We start from the raw sequence: 17460 nt of genomic DNA, 5'->3' as shown, positions 1-17460 counted from the left end.
CCTGGTTCGTTAGCCTGCATCCCCCTTAGTTAAACCAGACCCCTCAACAACGGTGAGATGCTTTAAAACAGTTTTATTTAGACTTACACCTCCTGAATAACAGAAGTAAAGGTATGCAGCACTAGACATGGGCACTGCAGTACACATGCACATCTCTTGGCCTTGCCCTGGTACACCTGCGCCCACACCACACCCAAACCATGCCCCTTTTTGGCTTGAAGTGAGATGTACATGCGCACACACCTCCCGATTTTGGCATGCGCATCTCTTTTAAAATTCACCTTAGAAAGTATATGCCAATATTCCTTCCTATACAAAGATTGTTCCACAAGTAGAAAAATGTCCCTTTTCATACTCTGTAGAATCCTTCTACTCCCTCTTCCACCTCTTCTGCAAACTCAGGCAAATATTGAGCAAGAAAATATCTTCATACCTTCTCCCTTGTCCTCCATAAAATGCTGGCCATTGCATCTTACCTTTTTGTAATTCTTGACAAACTGTGACAAAAAAATGTATAATCTATTTTCTCATTGTGGAACCAATCTACTTGACTATCTACTATTTGTGTTTGGTTAGAAAAGATTTTCATTACAAGAAGTGGTATTACTGTAATATCTATCTTCACAGGGTTAATTCCGGCTAATGACCAGGTGGGAATCACTGTTACATATATACCTTTTGAATATGGAACAGCTCAAATGAAGTTGCAAGTATTGATTTCACAGTTTAACTCCAGGCCATATGTCTGTGTATTCACTGGAACATCTTCACCACATTTGGTCACGCGGATGATGTAAGTCTCTGAGCAGTTGGTTATTTTTTAATGTATTTACATGTTCTGGGGTAGCTCAGTGGTTAGAGCAGCAGGCTGAGAACCAGAGAAGCCAGGGGTCAAATCCAGCTGACACTCTTTGTGACCTTAGGCAAAGCACTTTACCCTCTATCACCTCAGTTACAAACTTAGGGGATGATTTACTAAGCTATGGTAAAACAGCATTAGATGTGCTGTTTTACTGCAGAGAGAAATTTCACAAGATTTACTAAACTGTGGTACCCAAGTACTTGGTGTTACTGTGGCCAGGAGCTTTGCATCTTCCCTCCCTATCCCAGGGCCATCATGATTACAACACAAGGTTCCTGCAAATCTCCCACCACCACCGTGTTGTCAAAATCCCTGAAGTTGTAGTGGGATCCGCTTACCACCTGACCCCATACCTCCAGCATGTATTAAACTTTTTTTTTTTTTTGTAAAAGCTTCCTTTTACCCTGCCCCGTTAAATAGACCTGCCCCCTTGATTAGCAAAGCCTCCCCATCTCCCCTCCAAAACATCCCCACTCGCTTCTACCTATCAGTGCTGTATTTCAGAATGGTGCCAGCTGACCCCAGGTACTCCTTTGCCCCATCCCCACCCCTGCATAGAGGAATGTCTGGGGTAAGCTCACACTGTTTTGATAAATGGCGCCATGGGACAGAAAGGAGTGGAGATCTCACCTGCTCCCCTAGGTCTTAGGGATTTCATTTAAGCTTGAAAAGGTTCCTGGCAGGTGAGGGGGAGTTCAGGCGAGGGCAAGGTGCTTTGCAGTCAAGGGGATGAAGCTTGTTAATGGGAACGAGGTCAAAGGGAGCTTTTGCAAAAAAAAAAAAAAAAAAAAATGTTAATGCGCAAGGTGCAGGAGAGGGCTTAGGAAAGGAGGTCCTTCTAGGGCTTAGGAAAGGAGGTCCTTCTAGGGCTTAGGAAAGGAGAGGGCTTAGGAAAGGAGGTCCTTCTAGGGTTAATGCGCAAGGTGCAGGAGAGGGCTTAGGAAAGGAGGTCCTCTGTAAATTTTTTACGCTACTATCCTTATTTCCTTCCTCTCCCAGTTCTACAACCTTGTTTTATTGTAACTTTTGCTTCCGTTGCACTTGTTAAAAGAACAGTTTTTGCACCCCTTGTTATATGTAAACCGGCATGATATGATCTTATCATGAATGCCGGTATAGAAAAACCTTAAATAAATAATATAAAATATAGATCCTTAGGGATTTGTCTCCCAGATCTACCTTTGTACACTAGAAATTTCACCAGAAATCCAGTCCCGGATCTCGGTCTGCTTGTCTGACATTGCTGCCTGGATGTCCCGCCACCACCTTAAATTCAACATGGCTAAGACGTAGCTCCTTATCTTCCCCCCCAAGCCCCCCCACCTTCCTGTTTCTGTGGATAACATGGTCATTGTCCATATCCTTGGAATCCTGTTTGACTCCTCTCTCTCCTTCTCTAGGCATATCCAAAACCCTAAAATGTGGTGTTTCTTTATAACATTGCCAAAATCCATCCTTTCTTTTCTGAACACACTACCAGAACCCTTATCTACTCTCTCATCTTCTCCCGCTTAGACTATTGCAATCTGCTTCTCACAGGTCTCCCAGCAAGCCATCTCTCTCCACTCCAGTTTACCCTAAATTCAGTTGCAAGACTTATCTTTCACCAAAGTCGTTAAACTCACATAACCCCTCTTCTGAAGTCACTGCATTGGCTCCCTATCTGCTCCTGCATACAGTTCAAGCTCCTCCTTCTCACCTACAAATGCCTTCACTTTGCAACACCTCATTATCTCTAACATTTAATATTATAACATTAATATTATTTAATATTTAATATTATAACATTAATATTATCTTTAACATTTAGGAAAAGACTAAAAACTTGGCTTTTCAAAAAAGCATTTCCAAGCCTTGAATAAAACCTCCTCTCACTAGCACTAACTCGTATGCAATAATGGAATGTAAACACGAATCAACCAACCTCAAACCCTCTCTCACTAATTCCTGCTGAATATTTATCATACTATTACCATTCACAACTGTGTCATATTTATTCATTTGATTACCTATGTACCGTTTCATAGTCTTATTTTTTCACTTGCTATTCTAATGTATCAATAGGCTGAAATGTAAATATTGTGCTGTTCAATTTCTCCCCTTCCATCCCAAGTTTATTTTCCTTGTTTTTTGTAACTTTCCCTCTCCCTTTTTCTGATTCACTGTATTTAAAGTTCAAGGTTCTTATTGAAAATATTGTTTTTTACGTTACGTTATACTTTACACTCCTTGTTATTTGTAAACCGGGTTGATGTGATGCCTATCATGAAACTCGGTATAACAAAAACAATAAATAAAATAAAAAAATAAAAAAATAAAAATAAATTATCTCTCCTCTCATCTCTCTCTCTCTACACCCCTCCTCATGCACTCCACTCATCGGATAATTCATGCCTATCTGTGCCCTTCTCCTCTATTGGCAATTCCCGAATCCATGCTTTCCACTTGGCTACACCGGGTGCTTGGGATAGTCTTCCTGAACTGGTGCATCATGTTCCCTCTCTTGCCATGTTTAAATCCCATCCAAAAGATACACCTTTTTGAAACCGCTTTTAAATCTTAGGCCTGATTGTCTGCTTTTAGTCTTGTTAACTAATTTTCTTTTCTTTTTAACCATTGTCTTGCTTTATGTCCTGTACAAGCCGTTAGGCCCATTCAAACGGGCGAGATTCCATCGGTCAGAGCTGCTCTCTTCTCTCTTCTGCACAACGTCTTACCCTTCCCACTTACTCAGTCATATCCTCTTCCCTTTTCCTTCCATCCCCTCTCATCTTCCCTCTCATCTTCCCTTTCCTTCCCCTCTCACTTCATCCACAATCCCTTCCCTCTCCCTCAGCCCTCCTCCACTCCCTCTTTTTCTCTTCTGCACAACTTCTTACCCTTCCCACTTACTCATATCCTCTTCCCTTTTCCTTCCATCCCTTCTCATCTTCCCTTTCCTTCCCCTCTCACCTCATCCACAGTCCCTTCCCTCTCCCTCAGCCCTCCTCCACTCCCTCTTTTTCTCTTCTACAGGCCCGGCTGTTGTCCCTTTGCATGCCGGTTAAAACAGGCGAGATTTAGCTCTGCTCCGGCCGTCCCTACTCCCTCCCCCCTTCCCCGGCGACGGAGGGACGGGCTCAGGCTGCCCTTTCCTCCTCCCCTCTGTGACAACCTGTTCCAATCTCTCTGCTTTGGGGCGTAACCTTAGCACATCGCTCAGAGCTCTGTGCCGCACATGCGCAGTAGAGCTGCTCTCTACTGCGCATTTGCGGCACATCGGTCAAGCCTCATTTATCTAGATTGATGTTTGTTTTATTAGATTGTAAGCTCTGCTGAGCAGTGACTGCCTTTTTGTATGTTTGTACAGCGTTGCAGATGTCATGAAGCACTACAGAAATGTTAAGTAGTAGTAGTAGTGGATTTTGACAATACAGTATGGTAGTATTTACAGGGACCTTCCATTCCCTTTAAGACCCGACTCTGGCAACATTGGTAGGCATGTTAACTTGGCGATGTTCATGTAGGAAAGATAGCTAGTCCTCTTGAAGATTTTTTATGAGCTGCAGTGTTTGGCATGAGAATGAACTGCTTTGCATGAATGTGCATGAGGTGCAGCTCAATATCATGCCTGCATTATGCCTGATTTTTCAGCCAGCAGATAACTTTGGAAAGTTTGCAGTAATTGCAAATTGTATGCATTATTTGCAAATTCCATGCAGTAAACAGTGTTCCGCATTCAAACAAACTAATTTAGCTTACTAAATTGTCCCCTTAGATTGCAAGGCCTTTGGGATAGGAATGTAACTTGCCTTGAGCTATCAATGAAATTTTCATTTCGTTACCCATCTTTCCAATGATGCCGAAGTCCAGGTACAGTTATGAAACAATAAAATCCAAATGACATAAAATTATATAACATGAGCAATATCAAGAAGACACATCATTGAAACAATGCAGCAGAAAATTCAGATATAATTAGCTACTTTAAAAATATATATTAATGACAAAATATCTCATAAATTCTAAAAACTAATTAATGTAAGGAGCTCATTTCAACTAAATATAAGCTAAAATACAACAACAAAAATCCAATAAAATCTCTCTATAAGCTCATGAAACTGAATATTAAAATGCAATGTTAGCTATCCAATAAGATCCCCATAAAGAAATTCCAAATAGCTATGTTGTTCAATAAACATCCAAAAGTCAAACAAATTAAGGGGTATATTTTAAAAGATGCGTGCGTGTATCCATGTGCGTGCGGTTCCCGATGTGCACACATGGATGTGCCGATTTTATAACATGCCTGCTCCGGGTGCATGCTGGGCGCACATGTTACAAAATCAGGTGGCCACGCGCACATGTGCACCAGATTTTACAATCCGCGGTTGTATAGGCGCTAACTAATCCCCTTATGCAATAAGGGAATTAACGCCTCTACAACGCATGTCCAACGCAGAGCGAAACTAATAGCGCTCATCACATGCAAATGCATGTGAATGAGGCTATTAGCTATTCACTCCCTATGCAAAAAAAAATGTGCATCTAGAACGCACATTTTAACAATCAGAAATTAACGCCTGCCTGGAGGACAGCCTTCTGAAAGGAGATTGGTCCTTTCACTGACATGTGACAGTAAAGGGACCAATCGGCAATAAGTGAAGGAGTGAATAAATGAATATTAAGTGATAAATTCAGCATCCGTTTTCTTAACTGGCAGATAGCCACCGACAGCTGACCTCTCTCCGGCTGGCACTGTCAAGGAAGCGTTAGGGGCGCGCAATCGTCCCTAGTGCCTTCTCGAAAGCGAGCCCCAATTTAAATATTGCATCGCACCCCCAGGAGAGGTGCCTGGGGGCACATTATGAAAGCGGGCGCTGAACACACAACGCCCGCTTTCAGCGCAACATTTTTGCATCAGCCCCTTAGTTAGCCCAGAAGGATGATCACTTTCAGGCTGCATACTTGATTTTTCAGTGGCAAAAATCATACAATCAATAAGGGGAGACAAATCCATATCAAAACTATTACCTTTACTTACCAATAACATCTCATTTTTTGCATGATTTAATTTTACTTTATTGCTTGGCATCCATGTTGAAATTGCATTCAAATTTAAATTTATTCTGTTAACAACATGGGGACCCATTGGCCCCTATCAGCATAAAAATGATATTGAATCCCAAATTCTGTAGTTACTTTCCCCAGAGGCTGAAGGTAGATATTAAATAACAGGTGACAGCAGAGAGCATAGTGGAACTCTATCAGACATCAAGGGTTGAATGAATAATCCTCTACATTTCCATCCATCCAGTTCTAAAAAAACAGAGTCAGCACAGGGCAGAACCCCCTATGTCCATGCTTGATTAAAATCATATGGTCTACCGTGTCAAACCTTTACCTTTTGTTAGTGTCAGATTATAATCATTGTACAGTATTTTGTACAGGAATGTTCTTATCTTAAAAATATTACTGATTATAGGCCTTTAAAATGTTCTGCTTAATCTCTCAGGATGTATGAAATTTCTGGTCTAAAAAATTATTGCTGAGATTTCAATTATGCCCTTCTTCGTAAATAATATTTCAAAAGGAAATTAATGACTTAAAGAATCAGTGCTAGATAAGTACTCCAAATTTCCAAAACCAGAACTGATAGAAATATTTGCATGGTCTGTGTTCAGCATAGTTCATGTTCAGATTAAAATCTGGAGGAAAACTACATTTTCAGCGACAGTGGATTCTGGTTATCACAGTTTATTTTGATCAATGATTGGTATGTTAGGAGCAATTTGGAATAGCCCTCAGTGTTGCCAATGTACCCAGGCACTTCTAGCGTGCATATGTTGTAGGATGCTAGAAGTGCCTAGGTACATTGATAGTACTATTTGTGTGGGTGGCAGGTCAGGGACTATAGCCTGCATACTTTTCAAAATCCAAAGTATGCGTACTATTTTCTTACCCCGACTTACACACCCCTGGGAATGACTGCTTTTCCTGTTGTTAAATGTACATACAATGCGAAAGACCACACATGAGGGCAAAATTCAAAGGGATTTCCATGAGTAGAAAGCATTTTATTCGCATAAACTGACTGTCTGGAAATTGCCCCACTACCAACGAAAAATTACCCGCATTCTGTTGGAGGCTCTCCCAGGACGGGGTTAAGTTGGAAAAGAAAACTACGCTCATAGTCTTGGATTTCGAAACTACATGTGTAGTTTGGGTTAGAAAAAGTATCTGCGGAAGGAGCAGGCACAGATCTCTGCGCATGCTGTTTGCTTGGGCAGTTTTCAAAATAACAGTATGGATGTGTACTTATTCTTTGAAAAGTGGTGCAAAGAGCCTAGGTAAAAAGTATTCATAGCCTGTCAGCTATGCAAGTAGTATGAACAGTGTACCCACTGTTAGCTGGGCATGGAAGGGCTTTCAAAATTGTCCTCCATTATTCATAATAATTTGGGTTTCCTGTGATGCTGTAAGGGTGTGTTCCTTTTCAGATAGTATCAATTTGCACTCCCCTGCTTTGAGAAGAATAGCTTGTAAGATTGCAGCCCTCTCAAATTCAGATAAAAAATAATTATTGCAATATAGAAGAGTTTTAATATTCGCCCTGAAAAAGCAGGTTTTTATATCTTTTATCTGCCCAGTAGAAGAATATCCTCAAGAGGTTACAGCATACACACTTTCAAGAACACATGGGTACAATTTTTATCTGGAGAAAGGTCCTGTGTGGTCTCAAAAGCTCATGTGCTACATCCTAATTGAACTTTTTGTATGCTGACTCAATAAAATATATCCATGGCCTGCAAAATATGAGATAAAGTAAGCAAAGACACATAACCGTAACATTACCTACAAATCCAGGTTATTATGTTCATTGTTTTAAATTATTAGAAATGAAGATCTTGAAAAACAACATGCCCTTTCAAAAACATTACGAAGTGTCTTGGCAAAGTCAGTGGTGGAACTCTCACGTAAAACACCATTGGTGCATTGGCCTTCTCCTAAAGTAAAGGTACTGTAATCCTAGAGAGTGTCCAGTAATTGGAATATTATTTGTCTATAGTACTTTTTTCTACTTTATTTACTACTTCCTGTTTGCTGTTGTTCCCCAGGAGATTGAATATCAGAATCTGAAGTTTCCAGTAGATCTGTCAAATCCTTATGCTGTGGCAACTGTGTTAATCCAAGAACCAGGAAAATTAAAGGCTAAAGATCTCAGAAAAGGTAACGCATGAAATACAGAATTAACTTCCAGTAATAATCTTCTAGCAAAGGAATGATATTTAAAGCAGCAGTTCACTTTTGATGATCCAGGTTAAATGTGGCAACCAGTACACATTTCAACATTTGTTGACGTGTAATCACATTTATCAGTTGACAAGCAGGCATGAATTAGCCATTATGTATGGTTGATGTCATCTGATGGCACCAATATGGATCTAGCTGTTAGAGATCAGTAAAGGTTTTAATGATCATGCATGGGAGTTCCCACACATGCACACTGCCTCGTGAGTCCTCAGTCTCTTCCAGAGTATAACCTTTAGGTAAGGTAGTTGACTGTCCAAGAAGGCAGGCTGATATTTAGAATGGCTAATTAATCCTGCTGTCTATGGAGAACCCTGTTTACAAGTAAGCAATCTTGCTTTCACCGTTGACAAGCAGGCATGAATTAGTCATTATGATTGGGTTATGTCATCCAAAAGCATTGACATGGACCCAACTCGCAGAGCTCAGTAAAGGCATAAACCATATGCAGAGGTTGTGCATGCACCCGCTGTCTCTTTGTCTGAGCTACAACAGTCTCTACATATTTTTTTCTGTCTTTTTGTCCTAGTGCCTCAAACTGCCTTGTTGCTTAAATTTTTGCTACTGCTGCCTTGGCAGTCCCTCAAACAGAACTTTTAAGTTCTAAAAAACAATAAAGATGATATAGAGAAGCCCAAAGACAAAAAGTTCATGATGAGCATTTTCAGGGCCTGTATCTAAGTGAGCACCAGATGTCCATCATGTATACACTCCATCTACTACCGTTGTTTGGGCCCTGACCATGATTCTTCAAACATGTCACCCTGGGCACAGCAGTGCCGTACCTGGAAAATGGAAGTCCTGAGAAAGGTTTTGGTTAGTAAGAACCTCATGTCTCTGTACAAGGCCAAGCAACAGAACTGTTCCTCATCAAGGAACACAGTGTCATCAGGACCCAAGGCCCACTGTGTTCTCAGAGCAGAGCACTCCAGCGTGGAAGTCCAAGAGTCCTATGGTTCCTAACATGGCATGGAAGGAGCTGGCACCATCATTGGAATGGGATATTAGCCAATAGAAATTGCCAAAGCAGCCATCGCAGGGCACCTTGGAGCTGGCAGCCTGCACAGTGAAGGATGCTGGCATTGTTCTGGGTTCTTCTGCTGTTTTACTGGCAGTTCTGAGTGAGAATGAGCCAATGTATATCTCTGGAGAAGATGTCTCTTTTCCAATTCCAGGCCATGGGATCTCTCAATGAGTGGAAGCTCAGTAATCAGAGTTAGTGAATAATTTATTTGCCTCTTTGAATTCTGAAGAAAGATGAGAGATATTAGAAACCTCTCCTGTTCAAAATGGAGGTACATTTCCCATATAATGAAGCTGCTCCTAGTCCCAAACTAGTTCAAACTTCAACACAAGAGCTTCTAGGACTGGGAGTAAGTTCTCACCATGGGGTGATGGATTCTTATTTCCAGAGGAGTTGCTTCACGATTCAAGGGTGAAGAAGTGGGCTTCATCTACTCTTGAGTTCTCTTAGGACAAGCAGGATGGTAGTTCTCACACATGGTTGACATCATTGGCTGGAGCCCAGCACAGAAAACTTATGTCAAAGTTTGTGGAACTTTGACTAGGCACACTGAGCATGCCCTATTGCATCGGAGGTGGACCCTTGGACTGAGGTGGGGTTGACGCAACAGGTCCCCACCATTGGCAGGTGGAATGGGCTGAAGGTAGAGGCCACTGGAGCTTCACCTATACCAGCCCTCGTTCCCCACGGGTTGAGTCTTTGGGTGACGTGGCCAGCAGGACTTAGGTGGGCCTCTGTATATAGTTGCAGTAGGAGTTTGTTCAGCCTAGAGACAGCAGATAAGAGATGGTACAGCCTTACTTCGGACTAGGTAATGTCCTGGAAACTCAAGCGCCAATAGAACAAAGGCAGACAGGGGGCGTTCGAGCAAAAGTAGGCCAAAGCCTGAAGAAACCACATACAGGGAGTAAGCAGAAGGGAAGTACAATGGTAGGCTTGAGTCGATTCGAAGGCAATGGCAAGCAAGGCTGAGGTCTGATTATGGAGATAGTCAAGAGCGTAGTCAAGCAAAGCCGAGGTCTGATCATGGAGATAGTCAATAGTGTAGTCAAGCAAAGCCGAGGTCTGATTACGGAGATAATCAATAGCATAGTAAGGCAAGGCGAAGTTCTGGGTCTGGAGATAGGTGATGCATAGTCGGACGAAGCAGAGGTCTGGGTCTAGAGATAGGCAAAGCGGAGGTCTGGGTCTGGAGATAGCAGTAGCATAGTCAGGAGAAGCGGAGGTCTGGGTCTGGAGATAATCAATGGCAATGTCAGGCAAAGCAAAGTCAAAGTCCGAATAGTGAATCCGAAGCATAAGCAGGGTAGGAACAAAGAGACAGGAACCAGGAACAATGAGGAACAAGAACGCAGGTTTGAGACGAATCTCTGGGAAGCAACGAGTACTCGACCAGCGAGGGGACCTGTTGCAAAGGCGACACTAAGGAGCAGAGCCTGAGATTAAATACTATGGTTAAGTTAACGACATCATCCGGGGCCGCGGCTAGGTTCCCACCGCGGTCCCTACTTAAGAGTCAATGAGGCCCGACAAGAAGTGGAAGCAGGACCGGGGACGCCGGAGACTGTGGTAGAGCCGGAGGCACCGGGGGAGGCCCGAGGTTGAAGCTGATGGCCCTCCACCGCCAGCGAGGAGGAACCAGAGGCTGGAGTCACTGTAGAAAGGTGAGGGGGCCGTGCTGCGGGTCTGCCGCGGATGGCACAAGTAACAGTACCTTTACACTCCCCTCTTGGAGGTTGGGGTTTGCCCTGATGGGCACGGTGAAAGTTCAGGAGGAGAGTTTTGTCCAGGATGTTCTGAGCTGGTTCCCAAGAATTTTCTTTTGGTCCATAACCCTCCCAAGAAAGGGGGTATTCCCATCGGCGGCCCCTACGGAGGACGTCGAGGACTTCATGTACCTTGTATATCCTATCAGTTTCAGCCACGAGTGGAGGTGGTTCAGGAGCCTTTAGGGCAGGCCAGGATAGGACCACAGGTTTTAAGAGAGATACGTGAAAAGTATTATGTAAACCCAGCATAGGAGGCAGCCGAAGCTGGTATGTAACTGGTCCAATACGTCGGATGACCGTAAAAGGTTCAATATAACTTGGGGTGAACTTTGAGAAGGTATTCCGAGTCGGATATACCGAGTACTTAACCAGACTTTCTGGCCAGGAAGGAATTCAGGAGCCGAGCATCAGTGACTGTCAGCAGTTCTCTTGGCCCGGGAAGCAGCTTGACGTAAGCGAGAATTCATCTGTTCCTATAAAGTCTTGAGGGCATCCGCAGTAGCCTGCACCGCAGGGGACGGTACTGGTAAAGGTATGGGCAGTGGAGGTCGTGGTTGTTTTCCAGACAATAGAGAACGGTGACGTGCCTGTAGCAGTGGCGATGTGGGAGTTGTGAGAAAACTCTGCCCAAGATAACAGTTTGGACCAATTGTCTTGGTGGTCGTTGATGTAGGTACGCAGGAAGGACTTCAAAGAGCGATTCATTCACTCGGCTTGTCCGTTGGCTTGGGGGTGATAAGCAGTTCTTAAACTGATATTAATACCGAATTTTCGGCAAAGAGCGCACCAATACCTAGCAACGAACTGTGGACCTCTATTAGAGACAATGTCCTTGGGTAGGCCATGCAAACTGAAGATGTAATGGAAAAATAGGCGTGCCAATTCTGGAGCGGATGGTAGGCCCGGTAGAGGGACGAAATGGGCCATTGTTGAAAATCGATCTATGGTTACCCATATCACGGTATGACCCTTAGATGGAGGCAAATCCACGATGAAATCCATAGACAGGTGGGTCCACGGTTCCTCAGAAGTTGGAAGTGGTTGCAGGAGACCCCAAGGTCGACCGACCAGGGGCTTTTGCTGTGCACAAGTATTACAGGATTCGACATAGAAACATAGAAATGACGGCAGAAGAAGACCAAACAGCCCATCCAGTCTGCCCAGCAAGTTTCACACATTTTTTTTTTTCATACTTATCTGTTTCTCTTGGCTCTTAGTAACCTTTTGGTTCTATTACCCTTCCACCGCCACCATTAATGTAGAGAGCAGTGTTGGAGCTGCATCTAAATGAAATATCTAGCTTAATTAGTTAGGGGTAGTAACCGCCGCAATAAGCAAGCTACACCCATGCTTATTTGTTTACCCAGACTATGTAATTCAATCCTTGTTGGTTGTCTGTATATAGATCCACTTTTCTTCATTCCCCCTGCCGTTGAAGCAGAGAGTTATGCTGGATATGCATTGAAAGGAAGTTTCAGTCTTTCTCCCCTGCCGTTGAAGCAGAGAGCTATGCTGGAAATGCTTGAAGTGTCAGACTTTCTCCCCTGCCGTTGAAGCAGAGAGCTATGCTGGAAATGCTTGAAGACTTTCTCCCCTGCCGTTGAAGCAGAGAGCTATGCTGGATATGCTTGAAGACTATCTCCCCTGCCGTTGAAGCAGAGAGCTATGCTGGATATGCGTGAAGACTTTCTCCCCTGCCGTTGAAGCAGAGAGCTATGCTGGATATGCTTGAAGACTTTCTCCCCTGCAGTTGAAGCAGAGAGCTATGCTGGATATGCTTGAAGACTTTCTCCCCTGCCATTGAAGCAGAGAGCTATGCTGGATATGCTTGAAGTATCAGACTTTCTCCCCTGCCGTTGAAGCAGAGAGCTATCCTGGATATGCTTGAAGACTTTCTCCCCTGCAGTTGAAGCAGAGAGCTATGCTGGATATGCTTGAAGACTTTCTCCCCTGCAGTTGAAGCAGAGAGCTATGCTGGATATGCTTGAAGACTTTCTCCCCTGCCATTGAAGCAGAGAGCTATGCTGGATATGCTTGAAGTATCAGACTTTCTCCCCTGCCGTTGAAGCAGAGAGCTATCCTGGATATGCTTGAAGTATCAGACTTTCTCCCCTGTCGTTGAAGCAGAGAGCTATGCTGGATATGCTTGAAGACTTTCTTCCCTGCCGTTGAAGCAGAGAGCTATGCTGGATATGCTTGAAGACTTTCTCCCCTGCCGTTGAAGCAGAGAGCTATGCTGGATATGCTTGAAGTATCAGACTTTCTCCCCTGCCATTGAAGCAGAGAGCTATGCTGGATATGCATTGAAAGTGAAGTATCAGGCTTATTTGATTTGGGGTAGTAACTGCCATAAAAAGCAAGCTACTCCCTGCTTTTTTGTGAATGCAAATCTTTTTTTTTTCCCCCACATTCATTTACGTCCTCTAGACTTTATGGATCCACAGTGTTTATCCCACGCCCCTTTGAAGTTTTTCACACTTCTGGTCTTCACCACTTTCTCCGGAACGGCATTCCAGGCATCCACCACCCTCTCCGTGAAGAAATACTTCCTGACATTGGTTCTGAGTCTTCCTCCCTGGAGCTTCAAATCGTGACCCCTGGTTCTGCTGATTTGTTTCCGACAGAAAAGGTTTGTCGTTGTCTTTGGATCATTAAAACCTTTCAAGTATCTGAAAGTCTGTATCATATCACCTCTGCACCTCCTTTCCTCCAGGGTATACATATTTAGATTCTTCAGTCTCTCCTCATAAGTCATTCGATGAAGACCTTCCACCTATTTGGTCGCCCTTCTCTGGACCGCTTCCATCTTGTCTCTGTCTCTTCGGAGATATGGTCTCCAGAACTGAACACAGTATTCCAGGTGAGGCCTCACCAAGGACCTGTACAAGGGGATAATCACTTCCCCTTTCTTACTCGATATTCCTCTCTCTATGCAGCCCAGCATTCTTCTGGCTTTAGCTATCGCCTTGTCACATTGTTTCGCCGACTTCAGATCATTAGACACCATTACCCCAAGGTCTCTCTCCTGCTCCGTGCACATCAGCCCTTCTCCCCCCATCGAATACAGTTCATTCGGATTTCCACTCCCCATATGCATGACTCTGCACTTCTTGGCATTGAATCTCAGCTGCCATATCTTCGACCACTCTTCCAGCTTCCTTAAATCCCGTCTAATTCTTTCCACTCCTTCCGGCATGTCCACTCTGTTGCAGATCTTAGTGTCATCCGCAAAAAGACAAACCTTACCTTCTATCCCGTCCGCAATGTCGTTCACAAATATATTGAACAGGACCGGTCCCAACACCGATCCTTGTGGTACACCACTTAAAACCTCCCTCTCTTCAGAGAGAGCTCCATTTACCATCACACATTGTCTTCTGTCCGTCAACCAGTTTGCAATCCAGGCCACCACCTCGGCACTCACTCCTAAGCTTCTCATTTTATTCACCAGTCTCCTGTGCGGGACCGTATCAAAAGCTTTGCTGAAATCCAAGTAGATGACATTGAGCGCTCTTCCTTGCTGCAATTCCTTGGTTACCCAGTCAAAAAAGTCAATCAGATTTGTCTGACAGGATCTTCCCCTGGTGAATCCATGCTGCCTCTGGTCCATCAATTCTCCCGACTGTAGATAGTTCACTATTCTCTCTTTCAACAGTGACTCCATTACTTTTCCCACCACCAAAGTGAGGCTAACCGGTCTGTAGTTACCAGCCTCTTCTCTGTTCCCACTCTTGTGAAGCGGGACCACCACCGCTCTTCTCCAATCACTCGGCACCACTCCTGTTTCTAGGGATCTATTGAACAGGTCACACAGCGGACCCGCCAGCACATCTCTGAGCTCCCTCAGTATCCTGGGATGAACCTCATCAGGCCCCATGGCTTTGTCCACTTTCAGTTTCTCCAGCTCTTCCCATACATTTTCTACTGTAAATGGAGTTACATCTACTCCACTCCCCTCCAGTATCTTGTTAACTAGGGACGGTCCTTCTCCAGGGTCCTCCTTAGTGAACACAGAACAGAAGTATTCGTTTAATATGTCTGCCATTTCTTCGTCTCTCTCCACACATTGATCCTTTCCACCTTTCAATTTCACTATACTACTTTTCTCTTTTCTCTTTTCACTGATGTATCTGAAAAATGTTTTGTCACCTCTCTTTACTTCCTTGGCAATCCTCTCTTCTGCTTGACTTTTTGCTCTCTTGATTAATTTCTTCATCTCCCTCAGTTCTACCAGATATTCTTCTTTGTGCTCCTCCCTTTGGGATCTTTTGTATTTCTTGAACGTTGTTCTTTTAGCCTTTATTTTGTCAGCCACCTCCTTTGAGAACCAGATAGGTTTCATTTTTCTTTTGCTTTTCTTTACTTTTCTAACATATAGATTAGTTGACTTGGCAATTGCTCCTTTTAGATTGGTCCACTGTTGATCCACATCTCTCACATTCTCCCAGCCTTTTAGTTCTTCCTCCATGTACTTCCCCATTTCATCAAAGTTTGTGTTTTTGAATTGCAAAACTCGGGTTTTTGTGCTTCTTTTCCGTATCTTTTTTGTGATATTAAACCATACCGTTTGATGATCACTGGTGCTGAGGTGGGCACCCACCTGGACATCAGAGACGTTATCTCCATTAGTGAGCACTAAGTCAAGTATAGCTCCTTCTCTCATGGGTTCCATAACCATTTGTTTGAACAAAGCTACTTGCAGGGCATCCACTATTTCTCTACTATTATTAGATTCTGCGGATGGGATTCTCCAGTCTACATCTGGCATATTAAAGTCTCCAACGATTACCACTTCTCCCTTCTTTCCCATCTTTTGGATGTCTTCAACCAGATCTCTGTCCAGCTCTTCTTTTTGGTTTGGAGGCCTGTAAACCACTCCAATAAAAATGCTTTAGCGTCGTATGCTTTAGTGTCAGAAACCATAGTAGGCCACCAGAAGAACTGCTGGAGCAGTGCCAAGGCTCATGCTCATCCTGGGTGACCGGCAAACTTAGACTCATTCGCCCAGCGGAGGACTCTTTCTCTGAGTCGTCGGGGCACGACAGTCTTCCTAGCAGGGACTGAGTGAGTAGCAGACAAACAGATACAGGCTGGGTCTATTATATGGATGGGTTCTTCCGGAGTGTCTTCAGGCTTGAAAGAGCATGATAGGGCATCTGCCCGGAGGTTTTTATTGCCTGGATGGTAACGGAGCTCAAAATTGAACCTGGAAAAGAACAGAGCCCATCGGGCTTGATGGGCGTTGAAACGCTGGGCATGGCTCAGATGTTCGAGATTCTTATGATCGGTGAACACAGTGAACTTATGTTGCGCACCCTCTAGCCACAGGCGCCATTCTTCGAGGGCCAATTTTATGGCAAGTAGCTCACGATCTCCTATATTGTAGTTCTGCTCTGCAGATGAGAATTTGCGGGAGTAGAATGAGCATGGGACTGTAGTACCGGAAGCAGTGCGTTGATTCAGGACTGCCCCAGCCCCAATAGCGGAAGCGACCACTTCCACTTGAAATGGATGGTTCGGGTCTGGGTGATGTAGGCAAGACACCGCCTGGAAGGCTTCTTTAAGGCGGTGGAAGGCTGCGACGGCTTCCAGAGTCCAATTTCGAGTATCTTAGCCCTTATGATTTAGGGCTGTCAAAGGAGCAACCAGGGTGGAATAATGTGGGATGAAATGTCGATAATAATTTAGAAATCCCAGGAAGCGCTGGAGGGCTTTAAGACCCACAGGCTGCGGCCTGTGGTCCATAGAAAATCCTCGTTGGGAGATAATATATTCAAGGAAAGGCAGGCTGGATTTCTCGAACAAGCATTTGTCCAATTTTGCAAACAAGTGATTTTGGCGAAGGTGTTGGAGGACGGTACGGACATAATTGTGGTGTGTGGTCAGGTCTTAAGAAAAGACAAGGATATCGTCCAGATTGGCCACAATCTTGCTGTACAGCAAATCTCTGAAAATTTCGTTCATCATTTGTTGGAAAACTGCGGGCATGTTACAGAGGCCAAAAAGCATCACCAGGTATTCGTAATGCCCATCCGGGGTATTAAAAGCAATCTTCCAAATGTCGTTGGGACAGATCCGTACCAAGTTATACGCTCTGCATAGGTCCAATTTTGTGAATATAGATGCTCTCTAGACGATCGAATAATTCTGAGATCAGTGGCAGAAGATACTTGTCTTTGCAGGTGATGGCGTTTAGGCCACGGTAGTCAATATACGGCCTAAGTGACCCAAAAAAGAATCATGCCCCAGCAGGAGAGGTTGAGGGATGGATGAATCCCTTCGCAAGGTTTTCTTGGATGTACTCTGTCATAGCCTTTGTCTCGGGTAGAGACAGAGGGTAGGTGCGTCCTTGGGGAGGTGTGGTCCCTGGAAGAAGATCAATAAGGCAATTGAACCTCCGAAGAGGCGGAAGGAGGTCTGCTTTTTGCTTGGAAAACACATCTTCGAAATCTGCGTAAGGAGCGGGTATACCAGAAGAAGTGGCAGCCAAAGGAACTGCGGATGGCAGTACTACT

The 17460-nt window shown here is 44.1% G+C and overlaps 1 protein-coding gene across 1 annotated transcript in view; it reads left to right on the top strand.

The window, feature by feature from the left end:
- CFAP221 (cilia and flagella associated protein 221) overlaps positions 1 to 17460 on the top strand; it is a 269346-nt gene that overhangs the window by 80506 nt on the left and 171380 nt on the right. The window contains 3 exon segments of the mRNA XM_029605315.1: positions 628 to 793; positions 7739 to 7859; positions 7960 to 8071. Of these exon segments, the coding sequence (XP_029461175.1) occupies positions 628 to 793; positions 7739 to 7859; positions 7960 to 8071 (399 nt within the window).

The sequence above is a fragment of the Rhinatrema bivittatum genome, chromosome 6 (genome assembly GCF_901001135.1).
Source record: "Rhinatrema bivittatum chromosome 6, aRhiBiv1.1, whole genome shotgun sequence".
NCBI lineage: Eukaryota > Metazoa > Chordata > Amphibia > Gymnophiona > Rhinatrematidae > Rhinatrema > Rhinatrema bivittatum.
The sequence above is the reverse complement of the archived record's forward strand: the minus strand, read 5'-3'. Positions and strand labels throughout refer to the sequence as shown.